The sequence below is a fragment of the Leucoraja erinacea genome, chromosome 2 (genome assembly GCF_028641065.1).
Source record: "Leucoraja erinacea ecotype New England chromosome 2, Leri_hhj_1, whole genome shotgun sequence".
Lineage (NCBI taxonomy): Eukaryota > Metazoa > Chordata > Chondrichthyes > Rajiformes > Rajidae > Leucoraja > Leucoraja erinaceus.
In genome coordinates, this window is record NC_073378.1 from 40274309 (window position 1) to 40294053 (window position 19745).

General features: G+C 41.4%; 1 protein-coding gene across 1 annotated transcript; it reads right to left on the minus strand.

Moving 5' to 3' along the window:
* Positions 1 to 293: 293 nt before the first annotated feature.
* On the minus strand, positions 294 to 16784 carry LOC129709102 (uncharacterized). Its single transcript, XM_055655224.1, has 5 exons — positions 16593 to 16784; positions 12804 to 12912; positions 3354 to 3473; positions 1485 to 1563; positions 294 to 1394 (listed from the first exon to the last, which is right to left on the minus strand). The coding sequence occupies exons 1-5, from the start codon at positions 16694 to 16696 to the stop codon at positions 1303 to 1305; spliced, it is 504 nt and encodes a 167-aa protein (XP_055511199.1). The 5' UTR covers positions 16697 to 16784; the 3' UTR covers positions 294 to 1302.
* Positions 16785 to 19745: the final 2961 nt, after the last annotated feature.

Sequence of the window (19745 nt, forward strand, 5' to 3'; positions counted from 1 at the left end):
GTCCGTTCAACAGTGCTAGAAACTACATTCCAAAGGATTTTGTTTCCATAGTTATGTACTATGTTTACATATTCTGTTGTGCTGCAGCAAGTAAGAATTTAATTGTCCTATCTGGGACATATGTCAATAAAACACTCCTGATGTGGCTCAACGTCAGAATAAACATCTCAGTTCAATTACTATAATCATATACACACACCAGGTAAATGAGTTGTTAAAAATAAAGAGTGATGAATTAGCTCCAAAAGACAAATAATTAAAAGGATTCATTTGCAGACAATGCCAAGCAGAAAAACTAGTAAAACACTTAGTTTTATTGGACAACAATGTTATAATAATACAAAGGCATTTTTATTCTTCATGTACTTGTAAAACAGATTCCTTAATCAGGCTGTAGATTAAAAATAAGTTGTAAATGTTCTGTGTTTTCTTTCTTTACTCATTGATTTAAAATGGAGATGTCAAAGTTTGGAACCAGTATTAATGAGAGGGGCTACTGGATAAATCAAGCTAATATATTAGCGTCTTCCTCGTTTTCCTCCTCTGGTTTGTTTACTCATCACCAGGCAACCTGCACAGCATATCTCAAATTCGCCATCACATTGTCAAGTACTCCCTATCAAATTTGTCTTTGAAATGTAAGCAACCCCTCAAATATATTACTGGGAAAGGTGGCTTTAAGTAGAAAACAGAATAATATTTTAATTTATTGAGATTAGAAACTATATGCTGCAAAATATTTCTCCAAGCAAATGGAATTTCCAAAAAATTGTTAAGGAACCACGAGAAAAACATAAATAGAACAGGGCAGGAACATTTAGGAATATTATGAAATATTAATACCACTATTATGGTTTGGCACTTAATTAACCATCAGTAGTGGGAGGGAGAGTTAAAACAAAATAAGGTGGGGATATATTCAAGGCGATATGCCACATGCACATGGTAGAATAAAAATAGATAGAAATCAAGGTAGATTATGATGAATCCCATACAGTATGAAAATAACTAATGGGGCTCAGTAATTTTCTAATATTCCAATATTTCACTTCAGTGACAAGTATCAAATTTGAATTACAAATTGCCCAATTAGTAAATGGGTAGAATGCCTGATACTACTGAATATAAAGCCAAAAAAAAAAAATTCTTACCCAAGGCACTTCAAAGTACTTTGGTACTATAATGGAGGAAAGACTGAATATATGACATTCATTCGAAAGTCTTCAAACATGGATTGAAAAACAAACACCCTGTCAAGCAACATATGCAGCTTCCTGATTTTCTTAATAAAGCACACTACATTTAGTAGATAGTACAATTAGCCTTTGAATACTGAGTGCAATTGAAGTTGCTTGTTGATTCACTGTAACCTGAAACTTTGTCCAAGCCACTACCTGCAAAATTTAATAAAAAAGAAAATGGCGCAAGTAGTACACTTTTTAATTACATGAACTTTTTTACTAATGTTTATTTTCAGGGCTCACCTTCAATAAGGTTGTGCAGGTTGCAGTAGTTGGTACCATAGTCAAAGACTGCATACCATACTTCAGAAACAGAGAAACCCTGGAATAAGAATGGGCTGCATTACTAAAAAGGCCATACTTAAATAAAATTGTTAAAACTGAAAAATTGAAATACTTCAGGTACATCATTATATTAAACCTTTGACCACCTTTCTGACAATCGATCTGAATTTTAGATGCAAGCAAACAATGGTAAATTATTCACAATATTAATATAAAATTATAAACCTATTGTGCATGGGCATCATCTGCTCGTCAGGTTGATTAACTCAAACAAGTCCTAGCGTTCCATGCCAATAACTCTGTGAAAGCTATTGATTGAACGGCAAAGTAGACTTGATGGACCCAATGGCCTAATTCTACTCCTATCACAAATGAACTTATGAAAGGGAGCAACTTCATCAGATGGACCTGCAGTCCAAGAGGGTGATCCACCTTCTTTCCGAGATAAATTAGGGATGGGTAATAAAACTAATCTTGCCTGAAAAATGAATAAATGAAGTAGTGCAAATGTTACTGAATGAACAGTCTAGAGATTTCAAATATTAAGCCCAAGAACATGAATTCAAATCCAGCATGGAAGTTTGAAATTGGCCTTTTCTGAAATATAAGAAGCTGCCAGTGAGACAGGCCAAGAAGCTGCTCAATTGTCATATTCTTTCAGGAATTACCAAGCTCTCCTTATTTGTCATGGATCACTCAAATCGCAAACCAAACCAGTTAATCTTTTCATGTATTGTGCAAAGGTCTTGTAAATTCCTCCACTCTTATCAAACCTTGAAGATCGCCCATCACCATCTTATCCAGGAAATAAATAATTTGCTAATTACTTGCAGAACTCTCTAGATTTTTTTAAATCTTTCATCTCTCCAAAACAATTTTTCTAGTTGAGAAAAAGTATAAATGTTATGAAGGATAGTGGGGGCCCATTAAATGCATTCTACAACCGAGCATTCTGTTTCCTACTTAAGCTGATACTTTCATTACTAAAAGTAGTTTTATAATTTTCCTGAATATGATTAAACATCCACAGCTTTTTCTTGCATTCAAAATGCATTACAGTCGACCCTCGTTATGTGGACCATGGGGGGAGGGGTCAAGGATTGACAGATGGAATTAAACTCAGACAAGTGCAAAGTGATGCATTTTTGGAAGTTAAAACAGGGATGCAGCCTACTTAGTAAATGGCAGGGCTTTAGGGGGTGTTGTACAACAGAGTGACCTAAAGGTGCAAGTACATACTTAAAAGTGGTGACATAGGTAGACAAGGAAGTTCAAAGTAGACATATGGCATGGGTTACACAAAAAAGCTGGAGAAACTCAGCGGGGTATTCTTGCCTTCATCGAACTTGGCAATAGTGCAAGAGTTGGGATATCATGTTAAAGTTGTACAATATGTTGGTGAGATCACATTTGGAATATAATGTGTTCTGGTTGCCATGTTATAGGAAGGATGCAATTATGCTCAATAAGGTGCCAAAATATTTCACAATGATTTACAAGGACGTTAGAGGGCTTGAGTTATGAGGAGAGAATTACTTGACTGCAAAACACATAGTGCTGGAAGAACACAGCAGATCAGGCAGCATCTGTGGATTACAATTACTATATTTAAAAGATATTTAGATAGCAACAGAAGTTTATTAGGAATACAGGCCAAATGCATGCAAATGAGTTTACGTCAGGAAGGCACTTGGTCAGCATAGATAAGTTGGGTTGAAAGGCCTGTTTGTGTCCTGTATAACTAAGACAAATCTAAGTCTATAATTTGGGAAAGACATGATAAAGACTAATTTTGTGCGCCATATAGAAATATATTTTAATACTTACAGAGACATAGCAGGATCCGTTATTGAAAGAGGAAGACAATTTGAATGTGAGGTCATCAACATATTTGTGCACTGGAGTGGTGTGCTGAGCCACAATGAAATGTTTATTTGCAGACTTTAGCTAAAAGGAAAATGAAAGAGATATGGAAGGGGGAAAAAAAAGAGAACATTTTTTTAACGTTATTATTCATACGGATAACTAGAGGGTTTTCCTTGCAAGCTTGTTAAACATAATTGTATTTTAAAATAATTAATGTAAATCTTACAAAAACAGGATTTTCAAATGTCTTTAAACTAATAAACATGTCGTAAGGTGTTTCTGAGTCACAAGGAATAAGTAGCGGTGCTATAAATTAAATTAAGGCAATTTCACATTGATTCAGTAGTGGGAGCCAAAGGGTGAATCGCTTGATGGATCTTTATCTGAACAAGCTTTCTTGTTTCCTATTCAGCAGAGATACTAAGATTCCTCACAAAAGTTCAACTTAAAAAGCAACATGTTCCAGCAAACCACCCAGACCTGGAAAGTGACAAATCAAAACAGCAAAGCAGTACAGAACAGAAAATAGCAGAGCAGATGGTGGAACTCAATGGGTTAGGCAGCATCTGTGGAGGGGAATGGGTCAAGACTCTTCATTTAGACTGAGTTACAGAGGAGAGGGAGCCAGTACAAAGAGGTGGGGCAAGAATTATCAAGCGATAGGTGGAGACAAGCGATGAGGGGTTTGATTACGTTCAGTCCGCAGTGGCCATCTGGATGTCCTGGTTGTAACTATTTTAATTCCCTTTCCCCTGGGTCTCCTCCACTACCAGGATATGGCCAAATACGAAGTAGAGCAACAACATCTCACCTTCTGCCTGGGCAATCCACAACGCAATGGCACAAACAGCGACTTTGTCAATCTCAGGTAACCTGCACCCACTCTATCCCTTTCCCTCTCCTATTTCCTCTTACACACACTTCTTCCCACCTTACGCCCTAGCCCCTGATCTTCCCGTTTCTCTTACACCCCCTTCCCCACATTGGATCTTCATTGGATCCCCTCATTGGATCTTCTTCCTCTACTTGTTCATCCCTCCCCACCTTGAAGGGGACACCACCACCGCTCTTCATTCTGTTCCACTCTGCACCTTCCTTCCTATCAGAATCCAGAATCTGCAGCCATTCATTCTCCACTCATCGCCTCCAGAGTCTGTCGTTATCTCCGCCCTTTCCTCCCCCACTTATCTGCCAATCAACCCTTCCTCTTGTATATTATTGCTCGCTCATTCTTGACCTCCTCCCCTTGTGGAACCTTCCCCTCTACTCTTTCAGTCTGGATGACGGATCATGACCTAAAACATGAACTGTCCATTTCCCTCTAGAGGGTGTGAGCTATAGGGAGAGGCTGAGTAGGCTGGGTCTCTATTCCATGGAGCGCAGGAGGATGAGGGGAGATCTTATAGGGGTATACAAAATCATGAGAGGAATAGATCGGGTAGAGGCACAGAGTCTTTTGCCCAGAATCGAGGTCCAGAGGACATAGGTTCAAGGTGAAGGGGAAAATATTTAATAGGAATCCGAGATGGTGGGTGGTGGTTGTATGGAACAAGCTGCCAGAGGAGGTAGTTGAGGCTGGGACTAACCCATCATTTAAGAAACAATTAGATAGGTACTTTTATAGGACAGGTTTGGAGGGATATGGGCGAAAGCGCAGGCAAGTGGAACAAGTGCAGCTGGGACATTGTTGGCCAGTGTGGGCGAGTTGGGCCAAAAGGCATGTTTCCACACTGTATCACTTTATGACTCTAAAATAAATTAAATTAAACTATTTACAGCAGGAATTACAGGTCAGAAGCTGAAATACTTTGCAAATAGAAACATAGAAACATAGAAAATAGGTGCAGGAGTAGGCCATTCAGCCCTTCGAGCCTGCACCACCATTCAATATGATTATGGCTGACCATCCAACTCAGTGTCCTCTCTAAATACCTCTCTACGCCTCTGTTTTTGTATTCCAAAAACTTGTTAAAGTATTCTTTCAATTCAAACCAGATCCTAAGGATGTTTTATTACAGAGGTTACTTTAGTTGACAGATACAGCGCGGAAACATGCCCTTTGGCCCACCAAGTCCTTGCCGACCTGCAATCCCTGCACACTAACACTATCCTAGGGACAATTTACAATTTATTCCAAAGTCAATCAACCTACAAACTTATATACACCCTATGAATGCCATCAGAAAGAGGATGAATATTTAAATAGGCTTGCTTTCATCTATTCTTTTATTCAAAACAATAATTATTGTAGTGTATATGTCATTGGGGATATAAATGCAGATATCTCAGATAGGAACTCATTATTTGCCAATCATATGGCTCAGTTCTGTCAAGATAATAATTTTGTCAAGGAAAGTGCTTTTACCTACAGATAGTTATACTTGTATTAGTGAGGCCTGGCACACTACATCATGGCTGGACCACTGTATTAGTACAGCTGATGCACATGCCTCATTGGGGTGTATGAGCATTCTGTACGGGGCAGCAATGACTGATCATATACCTGTTGCTATGACAATAAATGTTGAACACATACCTGTGGTATCCAGAGATAGAATAGCTTTAATACAGAAAAACTGGACTGGTCAATGCTTACAAAGAAATACATCTTAGCCTATTATTTCCATACAGATAAATCCTTAAGCAATATTCATTTACCTAAAGATGCAATAATGTGTAGTAATGTTAATTGTAAGGATATGAAGCATAGGAGAGATATCTGCTCCATGTAAGCGCTCTATATGTAGGTAGTAAGCCCTACTGTAAGCATAAAAATAAATCACATGACATCAGGCCTGACTGGAATAAGTATGTAGCTGAGTATCATACTGAAGCCCGTGAAACCACCAAATCATGGGCTATAGCAGGTAGACCCAGACAGGGGCTTGTGTTTGAGTACAAGAAGCTCACTAAGGCAAGGTATAAGTGTGCTGTTCGCTTCATCTGTAAAAATGAGCAAGCTATGAGGGCTGATTCCATGGCTAAGAAGCTGCTAAGTAACAATGCTCTAGATTTTTGGAAAGAAGTGAGAGCTCTTAACAGTTGCAAAACATCTCTACCATGCACTGTAGATGGAATCTCCAGAACAGCTAATATCGCGGAGTTATGGCGACAACATTATAGTACTTTATTCAACTGTGTCCAAGGTGACTTGTATAGGGTGGACAATATTGAGAGTAATGACTCGATGGTGATTATGTCACATGAGGTGTATCATGCCATGAACAAGCTGTCCAACAACAAAGCAAGTGGCTTGGATCATATTTCTGCTGAACATCTTAAGTATGTGAGTATGAGGATAGCTCCTCTCCTTGCTATTTATTTTATTGGCTTTATGCTTCATGGCTTGTTACCAGACTCAATGTTATCTGTTCTGTTAGTGCCGGTCATTATGGACAAAGCTGCTATGCTGCTAAAGTAGGCAGCCTAAATAATTATAGGCCCATAGCTTTAGCCAGCATATTGTCAAAAGTTTTAGAAAGAGTTCTGCTGGATAAAATAAATGAGTTTGTTAACTCCACAGACAACCAGTTTGTTTTTAAAGCTATGGCACTGACTTATGCATATATGCCCTAAAGGAGATTGTAAACAAATATAGGCAAAAACTCTTCAATCCTTATGTGCTTTATTGATGCTTCCAAAGCCTTTGACCGTGTTAACCACAGAAAGCTGTTTGTTAAAATGAGTCAAAGAGGGGTGCCTAAATACATTGTGAGAATTCTGGCCTACTGGTATGCCCACCAGACTATGCAAATAAAATGGGGCAATAGGGTCTCAGCCCCATTTGGGGTTAGCAATGGTGTTAGACAAGGGGGAATTCTGTCCCCAGTCCTTTTTAATCTTTATATTGATGATATCAATTCATCAATTGTCCAAACAATTGAAAGCCTGTAATACTGGGTGCATGATTGGTAATATTTTAGTGAACCATATTATGTATGCAGATGATCTTGTGGTCTTTAGTCGATCTAGCGCTAGTCTCCAGCAGCTCCTTACTATATGTTCTGTGTATGGTGTGGAACATGATATTAAATATAATGCTTGTAACAGTGCTGTTATGATCTGTAGGACCAAAGAGGATAAATGTCTAAAATTTCCTGATTTTAAATTGTCTGACAATAATCTTAGTGTCTGTAATAAGGTAAAATATCTAGGGCATTTTATTACAGAACAAATGACAGATGATAAGGATATTTATAGGCAACGATGCATGCTGTATTACAGGCAAATATTTTCTTACGTAAGTTTGGTGCGTGTGCAGATGTGGTGAAGATGTCGCTATTTAGAGCATATTGCACACCACTCTACACTGCGCACCTGTGGTCGAACTATGGAAAGACAAGTTTGCAGAGACCATAGGTGTCATATAATGATGCCATGAGAACACTGCTAAGGAAACCTAGGTGGTGTAGTGCTAGTAACATGTGTGTGGCTGCAGGAGTCAGTACTTTAGAAGCTATCCTAAGAAATCTTATGTATAAATTCATGTGCAGGATAAATGACTCTAAAAATGTAATTATTGTGGCCTTGTCAAACATAAGGTTTAGCACTACACGCTACGAATCCCAGTTGTGGAGACACTGGTATCGTTGTCTCATTGTAGGACATTGATCATTCTTTTATTCTGGATTGTAATTTATGTATTGTGGTTTTTTTTAATATATGATTTATGATGTACAGCTCAGAACTGCTGTAGATTTGGAGCAACAGCAGGAGGAGATTAGCAAGAGATAAGACTGATTGGCTCTAGCCCGAGTGGAAGGAGAGAAGTGAATCAGTGCCGGGAAAACAGTTGAAAACTGAAGAATTTGGTTTGTAAATTGGTAAATCAGGCAATTTATCAGTCGATTTAAGCAATCTTAGGGAGCGGCAGTAAGTGAGCGGCCTTGTGAGTAAAGTGTGAGTCTTTGGCTCGAGAGTCTTCGGCGCTGAGGAAAGAAGACCACGCAATACGCTTGAGAGGTAGAGACGAAAGAAGGAGATTCAGTGCGATGCTTGCAGTATGTGGGAGGTCAAGGACACCGCTGATGCCTCTGGCTGCTACAAATGCGAGAAGTGCATCCAGGTAGAGCTCCTGAAGGACCGTGTTGGGGAACTGGAGAAGCAAATTGATGACCTCCAGTTAGTCCGAGAAACTGAGTCGTTCCTCGACAAGTCCTACAGTAAGATTGTTACACCTAAGGTACTGGAAGAGAGAAGGTGGGAGACAGTGAGAAAGGGAGGGAAGCATGGAATGCCAACGTCCCCGGGTGTTGTACCTCTTGTGAACAGGTTCACCCACTTAGAAGCTGTCGGGACAGAAGACGTGTTTACACTGAGCGGCGGACTGGCTTGCGATGCGAATAGGGCTGTTGAGCCAAAACCAAAAAGGCCTAAGGCAGGCAACGCCATTGTAGTGGGAGACTCCATTGTGAGAGGTACAGACAGGGGTTTCTGCGGCAACAGACGGGATGCTAGGATGGTGTGCTGCCTTCCTGGTGCCAGGATCCAGGATGTCACAGACAGAGTGCAGAAAATCCTCAAGGGCGAACGTGAACATCCGGAAGTGGTAGTGCATGTCGGCACAAACGATGTCGGAAAGAAGGGGATGAATATTCTGCAGCGTGACTTTAGATAGCTCTGAAAAATGCTGAAAAGCAGGACCTCCAGGGTTGTTATCTCCGGTTTGCTTCCAGTTCCTCGTGCTGGCGAGAGCAGGAACAGGGAGATACGGGACCTGAACGTGTGGCTGAGGAACTGGTGCACGGGGCAGGGATTTAGATTCTTAGATCATTGGGATCTGTTTTGGGGTAAGGGGGAACTGTACAAAAGGGACAGATTGCATCTTAACAGGTTTGGGACCAGCATTCTGGCAGGCAGGTTTGCCACTGCTACACAGGTGGTTTTAAACTGAATAACGGGGGTGGGGTGTCGAATGGGATAGTGGAGGATGGAGTTAAAGGGAAAGGGTTTCTTAAATGTGTGAGCGTAGAGACAGAGGGATGTAAAATGAGGGTAGAAGCAATAGGTAGCAAGGTGAAAAGTAAAAGTGGCAGGCAGACAAATCCAGGGCAAAAATCAAAAAGGGCCACTTTTCAGCATAATAGTATAAGGGGTAAGAGTGTTGTAAAAACAAGCTTGAAGGATTTGTGTCTCAATGCAAGGAGCATTCGTAATAAGGTGGATGAGTTGAATGTGCAGATAGCAATTAATGACTATGATATAGTTGGGATCACGGAGGCATGGCTCCAGGGTGACCAAGGCTGGGAGCTGAACATCCAGGGATATTCAGGAGGGATAGACAGAAAGGGAAAGGAGGTGGGGTAGCGTTGCTGGTTAGAGAGCAGATTAACGCAATAGCAAGGAAGGAGATTAGCTTTGAGGATGTGAAATCGATATGGGTAGAGCTGCGAAACACTAAGGGGCAGAAAACGCTAGTGGGAGTTGTGTACAGGCCACCTAACAGTAGTAGTGGAGTTGGGGATGGCATCAAACAGGAAATTAGAAATGCGTGTAACAAAGGTAAAACAGTTATAATGGGTGACTTCAATCTACATATAGATTGGGTGAATCAAATTGGCAAGGGTGCTGAGGAAGAGGATTTCTTGGAATGTATGCGGGATAGTTTTCTAAACCAACATGTAGAGGAACCAACGAGAGAGCAGGCTATTCTAGACTGGGTATTGAGTAATGGGGAAGGTTTAGTTAGCAGTCTTGTTGTGCGTGGCCCCTTGGGCAAGAGTGACCATAATATGGTTGAGTTCTTCATTAGGATGGAGAGTGACATCGTTAATTCAGAAACAAGGGTCCTGAACTTAAAGAAAGGTAACTTTGAGGGTATGAGACGTGAATTGGCCAAGATAGATTGGCAATTGATTCTTAATGGGTTGACGGTGGATATGCAATGGAAGGCATTTAAAGACTGCATGGATGAACAACAACAATTGTTCATCCCAGTTTGGCAAAAAAATAAATCGGGGAAGGCAGTACATCCGTGGATAACAAGGGAAATCAGGGATAGTATCAAAACAAAAGATGAAGCGTACAAATTAGCCAGAAAAAGCAGCCTACCAGAGGACTGGGAGAAATTCAGAGACCAGCAGAGGAGGACAAAGGGCTTAATTAGGAAAGGGAAAATAGATTATGAAAGAAAACTGGCAGCGAACATAAAAACTGACTGCAAAAGCTTTTATAGATATGTGAAGAGAAAAAGATTAGTTAAAACAAATGTAGGTCCCTTACAGTCAGAAACGGGTGAATTGATCATGGGGAACAAGGACATGGCAGACCAATTGAATAACTACTTTGGTTCTGTCTTCACTAAGGAAGATATAAATAATCTGCCGGAAATAGCAGGGGACCGGGGGTCAAATGAGACGGAGGAACTGAGTGAAATCCAGGTTAGCCGGGAAGTGGTGTTAGGTAAATTGAATGGATTAAAGGCCGATAAATCCCCAGGGCCATTTAGGCTGCATCCCAGAGTACTTAAGGAAGTAGCCCCAGAAAGAGTGGATGCATTAGTAATAATTTTTCAAAACTCTTTAGATTCTGGAGTAGTTCCTGAGGATTGGAGGGTAGCTAATGTAACACCACTGTTTAAAAAGGGAGGGAGAGAGAAAACGGGGAATTACAGACCAGTTAGTCTAACGTCGGTAGTGGGGAAACTGCTAGAATCAGTTATTAAAGATGGGATAGCAGCACATTTGGAAAGTGGTGAAATCATTGGGCAAAGTCAGCATGGATTTATGAAGGGTAAATCATGTCTGACGAATCTTATAGAATTTTTCGAGGATGTAACTAGTAGAGTGGATAAGGGAGAACCAGTGGATGTGTTATATCTGGATTTTCAGAAGGCTTTCGACAAGGTCCCACATAAGAGATTAGTATACAAACTTAAAGCAAACGGTATTGGGGGTTCAGTATTGATGTGGATAGAGAACTGGCTGGCAGACAGGAAGCAAAGAGTAGGAGTAAACGGGTCCTTTTCGCAATGGCAGGCAGTGACTAGTGGGGTACCGCAAGGCTCAGTTCTGAGACCCCAGCTATTTACGATATATATTAATGATTTGGACGAGGGAATTGAATGTAACATCTCCAAGTTTGCGGATGGCACGAAGCTGGGGGGCAGTGTTAGCTGTGAGGAGGATGCTAGGAGGCTGCAAGGTGACTTGGATAGGCTGGGTGAGTGGGTAAATGCATGGCAGATGCAGTATAATGTGGATAAATGTGAGGTTATCCACTTTGGTGACAAAAACAGGAAAGTAGATTATTATCTGAATGGTGGCCGATTAGGAAAGGGAGAGATGCAACGAGACCTGGGTGTCATGGTACACCAGTCATTAAAAGTAGGCATGCAGGTGCAGCAGGCAGTGAAGAAGGCGAATGGTATGTTAGCATTCATAGCAAAAGGATTTGAGTATAGGAGCAGGGAGGTTCTACTGCAGTTGTACAGGGTCTTGGTGAGACCACACCTGGAGTATTGCGTACAGTTTTAGTCTCCTAATCTGAGGAAAGACATTATTGCCATAAAGGGAGTACAGAGAAGGTTCACCAGACTGATTCCTGGGATGTCAGGACTTTCATATGAAGAAAGTCTGGATAGACTTGGTTTATACTCTCTAGAATTTAGAAGATTGAGGGGGGATCTTATAGAAACTTACAAAATTCTTAAGGGGTTGGACAGGCTAGATGCAGGAAGATTGTTCCCGATGTTAGGGAAGTCCAGAACAAGGGGGGTCACCGTTTAAGGATAAGGGGGAAATCTTTTAGGACCGAGATGAGGAAATCTTTTTTCACACAGAGAGTGGTGAATCTCTGGAACTCTCTCCCGCAGAAGGTAGTTGAGGCCAGTTCATTGGCTATATTTAAGAGGGAGTTAGATGTGGCCTTTGTGGCTAAAGGGATCAGGGGGTATGGAGAGAAGGCAGGTACAGGATACTGAGTTGGATGATCAGCCATGATCATATTGAATCGCGGTGCAGGCTCGAAGGGCCGAATGGCCTACTCCTGCACCTATTTTCTATGTTTCTATGATGCTTTTATAAGTGATATACTAAGATTTTATATGTACTGTATGATATTTTTTAATATGCAATGCATTTTTATGTAATGTTGCCCCTTGTCTGGACCTTGAATCCAAAATAAAGTTTATTATTATTATTAACTGTCTTTGGAATGTGGGAGGAAACCGGAGCACTCGGAGAAAACCCACATGGTCATCGGGAGAACGTACAAACTCCATATAGGCAGCACCCGTAAGGCAGCAACTCTACCGCTGTGCCACCGTGCCACCCTTATGTTGCCACCTGAGCAATGTACCTTATTTAAGATATTTACATAAAACCCCAAAAGTAATAGTAGTGTCATTTTTCACACAGCCAAGTAGAATGATTCAAAAAAATTGGGCAGAATTCAAACAAAATCAATACTCACGGTGTACAAACACTTTTCCCCTCCATTTACACAATTATCAGCAGTCGTCCATTTTTTAATCTGACTGACCAGTTCCAGATACACATTCATACATGGAATCCCAAATGTCCTACAAAATGAACATCAAATCAATATCAATTTCTAAAGGTTGTTAGAAGACAGAGAAAAACGGAGAAGGTCATTCAGCCCTTCAAACCTATGTCACCACTAAATATGATCGTAACGGATCTCAATCTCAATCTCAATACTATTTCCCACTCTCACTCTTACGCCTTTGTGCCTAGAATTCTGTCCACTACCTTCTTCAATATATTCCGTGACTTGGTCTCCACTGATAGAAGTTTTCAGTTAACAATCCTTCATGTGGAGAAACTTATCAACTTAGGCCTAAACATCTTACACTGCAACCAGAGACTGATCTTCCATTCCAGACCCCCTAACCTGGGTAAGCATGCTCCCCATATCTGGCTGGTTTAGCCCTCTCAAAATGTTGTTTCAATGAGATTGTTTTTCATTCTTCTAAGAACTCCGAGTGTGGGCTTAGCCGATCCATTCCCTCTTCAGACAACAGTTCTACCATGGCTAGAAATAGTATGCATCACTGAATATGTCTCTCAATGGCAACTGTTTCCTTTCTTACACAAGGTGATCATAAATGTACATAATGCTCCATATATGGTCACCCACGGCAGTATTCAATTGTAGAGAAACACGTCCCTGTAGTCAAAACCACTTGCAGTTGATGGCTAATTCTCATTTTGCCTTCTTAATAGTTTGCATTGGGTGACTGGTGTGCAGGGACATCCAGATCCCTTTGTACATCAACATTCCCAAATCTGAAACAAAGATGGCGCCAAATCCAGGTGCCTCTTTACATGCTGGTCGCAGGATAAACATAGAAATTAGGTGTAGAAGTAGGCCATTCGGCCCTTCGAGCCTGCACCGCCATTCAATATGATCATGGCTGATCATCCAACTCAGTATCCCGTACCTGCTTTCTCTCCATATCCTCTGATCACCTTAGCCACAAGGGCCACATCTAACTCCCTCTTAAATATAGCCAATGAACTGGCCTCAACTACCCTCTGTGGCAGAGAGTTCCAGAGATTCACCACTCTCTGTGTGAAAAAAGTTTTTCTCATCTCGGTTTTAAAGGATTTCCCCCTTATCCTTAAGCTGTGACCCCTTGTTCTGGTCTTCCCCAACATCGGGAACAATCTTCCTGCATCTAGCCTGTCCAACCCATTAAGAATTTTGTAAGTTTCTATAAGATCCCCTCTCAATCTTCTAAATTCTAGAGAGTATAAACCAAGTCTATCCAGTCTTTCTTCATAAGACAGTCCTGACATCCCAGGAATCAGTCTGGTGAACCTTCTCTGCACTCCCTCTATGGCAATAATGTCCTTCCTCAGATTTGCATACCAAAACTGTACGCAATACTCCAGGTGTGGTCTCACCAAGACCCTATACAACTGCAGTAGAACCTCCCTGCTCCTATACTCAAATCCTCTTGCAATGAAAGCCAACATACCATTCGCTTTCTTTACTGCCTGCTGCACCTGCATGCCTACTTTCAATGACTGGTGTTCCATGACACCCAGATCTCGCTGCATCTCCCCTTTTCCTAATCGGCCAACATTTAGATAATAGTCTGCTTTCCTGTTTTTGCCACCAAAATGGATAACCTCACATTTATCCACATTATACTGCATCTGCCAAACATTTGCCCACTCACACAGCCTATCCAAGTCACCTTGCAGTCTCCTAGCATCCTCCTCACAGCTAACACTGCCCCCCAGCTTAGTGTCATCCGCAAACGTGGAGATATTGCTTTCAATTCCCTCATCCAGATCATTAATATATATTGTAAATAGCTGGGGTCCCAGCACTGAGCCTTGCGGTACCCCACTAGTCACTGCTCGCCATTGTGAAAAGGACCTGTTTACTCCTACTCTTTGCTTCCTGTTTGCTAGCCAGTTCTCTATCCACATCAATACTGAACCCCCAATGCCGTATGCTTTAAGTTTGTATACTAATCTCTTATGTGGGACCTATAATCGCTCCACTCTTTTAATTCTTTATTTCAACAGCAGCATTTCTTACACTGTCTTTAATCAGACTTTATCTTGCTCTAAATGTTATATCCTTTATCCTGTAACTGTACGGTATTTAATAAACTAAATTAAACTAAAAAAGCTATTAAAAAAATACTCCACCTTTCCACTTTTATTGCAGGGATAGTCAGTATTTATATTCATATTTATCCACATTATTCTGCATCTGACTCCAGGATATTCCCTACCACTAATGTTTGTCGAACTGTTCTGTAATACCCTGTTTTTTTTCTGGGTTTTTTTAAATAGTGGGTTCATATTTCCTATCTCCAATTTTAAAGAATTATTGCATAAACTATAGGACCTTTGAGGTTGAAAACAATGCATCTGCTTTTTCAGTAGCTTCCTCTTTTTTGTAGTCTGGGATGGATATTATCAGGAGACACATGAACTGCAGCTGTTGAAATGTTTAGAAAAACACAATGTGATGGAGGAACGCAGTAGGTTGGAATGGACAGGGGATATTTCAGGTCGGCCTAGACTGAAGAAGAGTCCAGACCTGAATCGTCGCCTGTCCATTCTCTCCCTAGATACTGAGTTCCTCTTGCACTTTGCATTTTGAATGTTATCAAGCCCTGGGGATTTATTCTTACAGTGCAATTAATTTCTCTCCCACTTATTTTTAAATTAATACTAATTTCCTTGAATTCATCTTTTATCGGATTCCTGATCCACTGGCATTTCAGAGAAGTAATTTGTTATCTCTTCTTTTAATGTAGCCTCCCTCATTTATTACCATATTCATTTCCTATATTTAAACCTAGGACTCTAGCTTTGAATTGAACCACTTATCATCTTAATGAAGAATTCTGTAGATTGTGGCCACACTCCCCTAAAATATTCCATTAAACTGAGAGTATTAACCAATCCCTTCAAATTGCATAATACCCAATTTTGAATAGACTCTTCCCTTCTCAATTCTTTAACATACATACTCCAAAGAAATGTGCGGGACCATTTTGTTTTAAGCAGAGGGTGGTGGGTGCTTGGAACGACCTACTGGGGATGGTGGTAAAGACAGATACGATAGTTGTGTTTAAGAGGTTTTTAGATAAACACATGTAGATGTTAGGAATGGAGGGATGGATATAGGTCATCTCCAGGGAGATGAGACTAGTTTACCAAGGTAATGGACATTATGAGCTGAAGTGTATTTTCCTGTGCTTCATTGTACTATGTTATAATGTTATTGCTAAATTGGCATGGCATATAAGACTGCCAGTTACATAAAAGTACACTTCACCAATTGATTTGGTACTGAAGCTGTTGTTATTTTCTCCTGCAAATACAAATGCAAGGGAAAATGTGCCAAACAACTTGACCTTGTTATTTTAAACGTCTCTACTGAGATTGCGGAAGGCGGGGTAAAAACTTTGGAATGCACAGTCTCTACTGATATTGCGGGAGGCGGGGCCAAGATCTTTGGTAAAAACTTTACCCCGCCTCCCGCAATATCAGTAGAGACGTTTAAAATAACAAGGTTAAAGTCCGAATGGGCTTGGAAACAACGTGAATCATGAAACAGATTCTCTGCAACACGGACTTTCACTTCTCATATATACAGGCAAAACATTATAACTGCACAATCCCCAGCTTTCCTATTTACATAACAACCACTGTATTGACAAAACCACCCGCAGTTGAGATAACCTATATTTTACGCGGTGCGACCTACCATTCAACCTTGCACTGTGCATGCAAAGGTCCACCTGCGATACAGGGGAACGCAGCGAGCATCAAGGGCAGCACAAGCCCAAACCTGTGGCTCCAAACCCCCATCGCTGTCGCTGCAACAACACCGCCCGTGATCCCCCGCCCGGCCCTCGGCGCTTCAACTCAACCCGCCCGGTCACGCGCGCGCTTCATGGGCGGCCCGGGAGCTCACGCGCTGCGGCACTTGCGGAAGGCGAGGGAGGAGACGGGGATGACAAACAAGGTGGTGGGAAGGAGGGATGGGAGAGAAAACGGGGGTGGTAGGGGTGGAGTAGAGGAGCAGAGGGGTGGGAGAAGAAAGGGATGGAGCAGGGTGAGTAGGAGATGGGAGGGCGAGGGTTGGTGGAAGGACATTCTTGCTATTGAGGAAGTACAGTGTATAGCAATGTTACAACATTTTGAGATTTTTAAAAATCAAGTCTGCAATTTATCCCATCAGATAAAACATAAAAAGAAGTTTAATTTGACACCTAATTCACTTTCATATCTTCAGTATTAAAAATGTTATGGCCATTTTAATACCAGGAAATTGGCATCTTGTTCCCTATTGCTTTTCCATTGACTTAACACAAAAGCTGTGATCAAGGACGGTCAAAAGCCCATAACTTTCTTAAAAATTAAGAGAACTGAAAGAAATGTTCAGTTATTATAGATTCAAGCATTCTGAAACAAATATGAAACAATCATACTTGGATGACCTGAAATTAAAGCATATAATTAGTTAGTTACCCAATTGTAGCTAATTACAAAATTCAATTACTAGATCTAAACATCTATCCATTTCTTAAGAAAAGATTAACATTTTTAAATAGCCTAAGTGTCCAAATAACATTCACACAAGAATTCACAATATAACATGATTTTTAAATCTCATTGTCATGGGTTTAGAAACATAGAAATTAGGTGCAGGAGTAGGTCATCCGGCCCTTCGAGCCTGCACCGCCATTCAATATGATCATGGCTGATCATCCAACTCAGTATCCCGTACCTGCTTTCTCTCCATACCCCCCCTGATCCCCTTAGCCACAAGGGCCATTTCTAATTACTCTTAAATATAGCCAATGAACTGGCCTCACATTACCCTCTGTGGCAGAGAGTTCCAGAGATTCACCACTCTCTGTGTGAAAAAAGTTCTTCTCATCTCGGTTTTAAAGGATTTCCCCCTTATCCTTAAGCTGTGACCCCTTGTCCTGGACTTCCCCAACATCGGGAACAATCTTGGCCAATCTTGGCCGTTTATAGGCCAAATGGAAGGAATTTAGTGTTTAATTCCCATAAATTAATGGCCATTCAAATCATCATGCGAGTGGGTTTTTGTGGAACGCAATCGATTGGAACGTTGCGGTTGCGGTGAATTTAAACCCCATATCAGCAGGAAAAATACGGCCAGTTCGTATAGGTCCTAAATCACCGTTTCACAATGTAAAATGTGGATTAAAGGCATCCTAAGAAGCACGTTTATATGTAAAATAAACTGCTTTCCTTTACCTGTCCCGTACGTGAAATCCGTTCCCGTTGTCGGCGTTGATGGCTTTAGAAGCTGATTTTTAAATTACTCCAGTATTGAAATTGTCGGGCGATTTAAAAAAAAAAATTCACAGAACGGCCGTCGGAAGAATTCTTCAGCAAAAGCTTGCACTCCAAGAAAATATATCCAGGACAGGTAGGAAAAAAAACGCATTTTAACACCCCGTCCCCCCCTCAAAGGTGCCAAAGTCGAGCACACGGCCAGTGGCAGAACTGCAGCGCCGCTGAAGGTAAGTTTTGTAACATCCCTACAGTGTAGGTTTATCAGGTTAATTCCCGGGATTGCGGGACTGTCATATGATGAAAGAATGGAGCAACGGGGCTTGTATTCCCTGGAATTTAGATGAGAGAGGATCTTATAGAAACATATAAAATTATTAAAGGATTGAACATGCTGGATGCAGGAAACATGTTCCCTATGTTAGGGAAGTCCAGAACTAGGGGCCACATTTTAAGAATAAGGGGTAGGCCATTTAGAACTGAGATGAGGAAAAATGTTTTCACACAGAGAATTGTGGGATGACCAGCCATGATCACATTGAATGGCGGTGCTGGCTCGAAGGGCCGAATGGCATCTATTGTCTATTGTGAGTTTGTGGAATTCTCTGCCTCAAAGGCAGTGGCAGCCGATTCACTGGATGCATTCAAAAGAGAGTTAAACCCCACGAGTGACCCCGTGTTTAAAACAAATTAAACTCATGGTGATCACGTACAATTAATGTAGCGGGAACATCGGAACTCATGGACGCAACTTAGTGACTCGTGGTGCTAACGGCAGGTACCCGTGAAACCTGTTAACTCTTGAAATTTTTCAAACATGTTTAAAGTTTTCCACGAGTGAAATTTACTCTTGAAGTTAAAAATTGAAACATTTAAACTCGTTGTAAGAATGCAGTAGCCCGTGAGTTTACCGTAGTGACTCTTGAGTCTACCCCCGTGGGCAATCTTTAACTCAGCGGGACAGGCAGCATCTCTGGAGAGAAGGAATGGGTGACGGGATGACGTTTCCAAATTTATGCTGCGTCTTTATGTTACTCCAGCACCTTGTGTTCACTTTTTGTCAACTACCATCTGCCCTTTCTTGTGTATGACATTATTTGTATCCGTGGCAGTTGATTGTCGCGCCCTTCAGTTTCCCAGGGGGTCGGGATGGGACTGGAGTTGGGGGGGGGGGGGTAAGGTGGGAGGTGGGGGGGGGGGGGGGGAGGGGGGGGAAGGGGGGGGGGGGGTTGGGGGGACTTAGTACGGGAGACAAGTGTACTGACTGTGTGAGCGGACACTTTGGTAGTGATTGCCCATAGGGTTCACTGTCGAGGACTTCATCATGCAGAGAGCATTATAAACAGTGGAAGATTACCCTGGAAGGGAGGGAGACTTCTCTCTGAGTTGGACCCAGGAAACTGAAGCAGGAATTTTATTGAGGTTATTAACGACAGATAAATGGATGGGAAGGGTTTAGAGGGCTATGGGCCACATGCAGGCAAATAGCACTACCCCAAGATGCCAACTTGGACGGCACGGCCAAACTGGCCCGAAGGACCTGTTTCCATGTTGTACAGCACCATGACTAAGGCCTATCCAGTGGGAT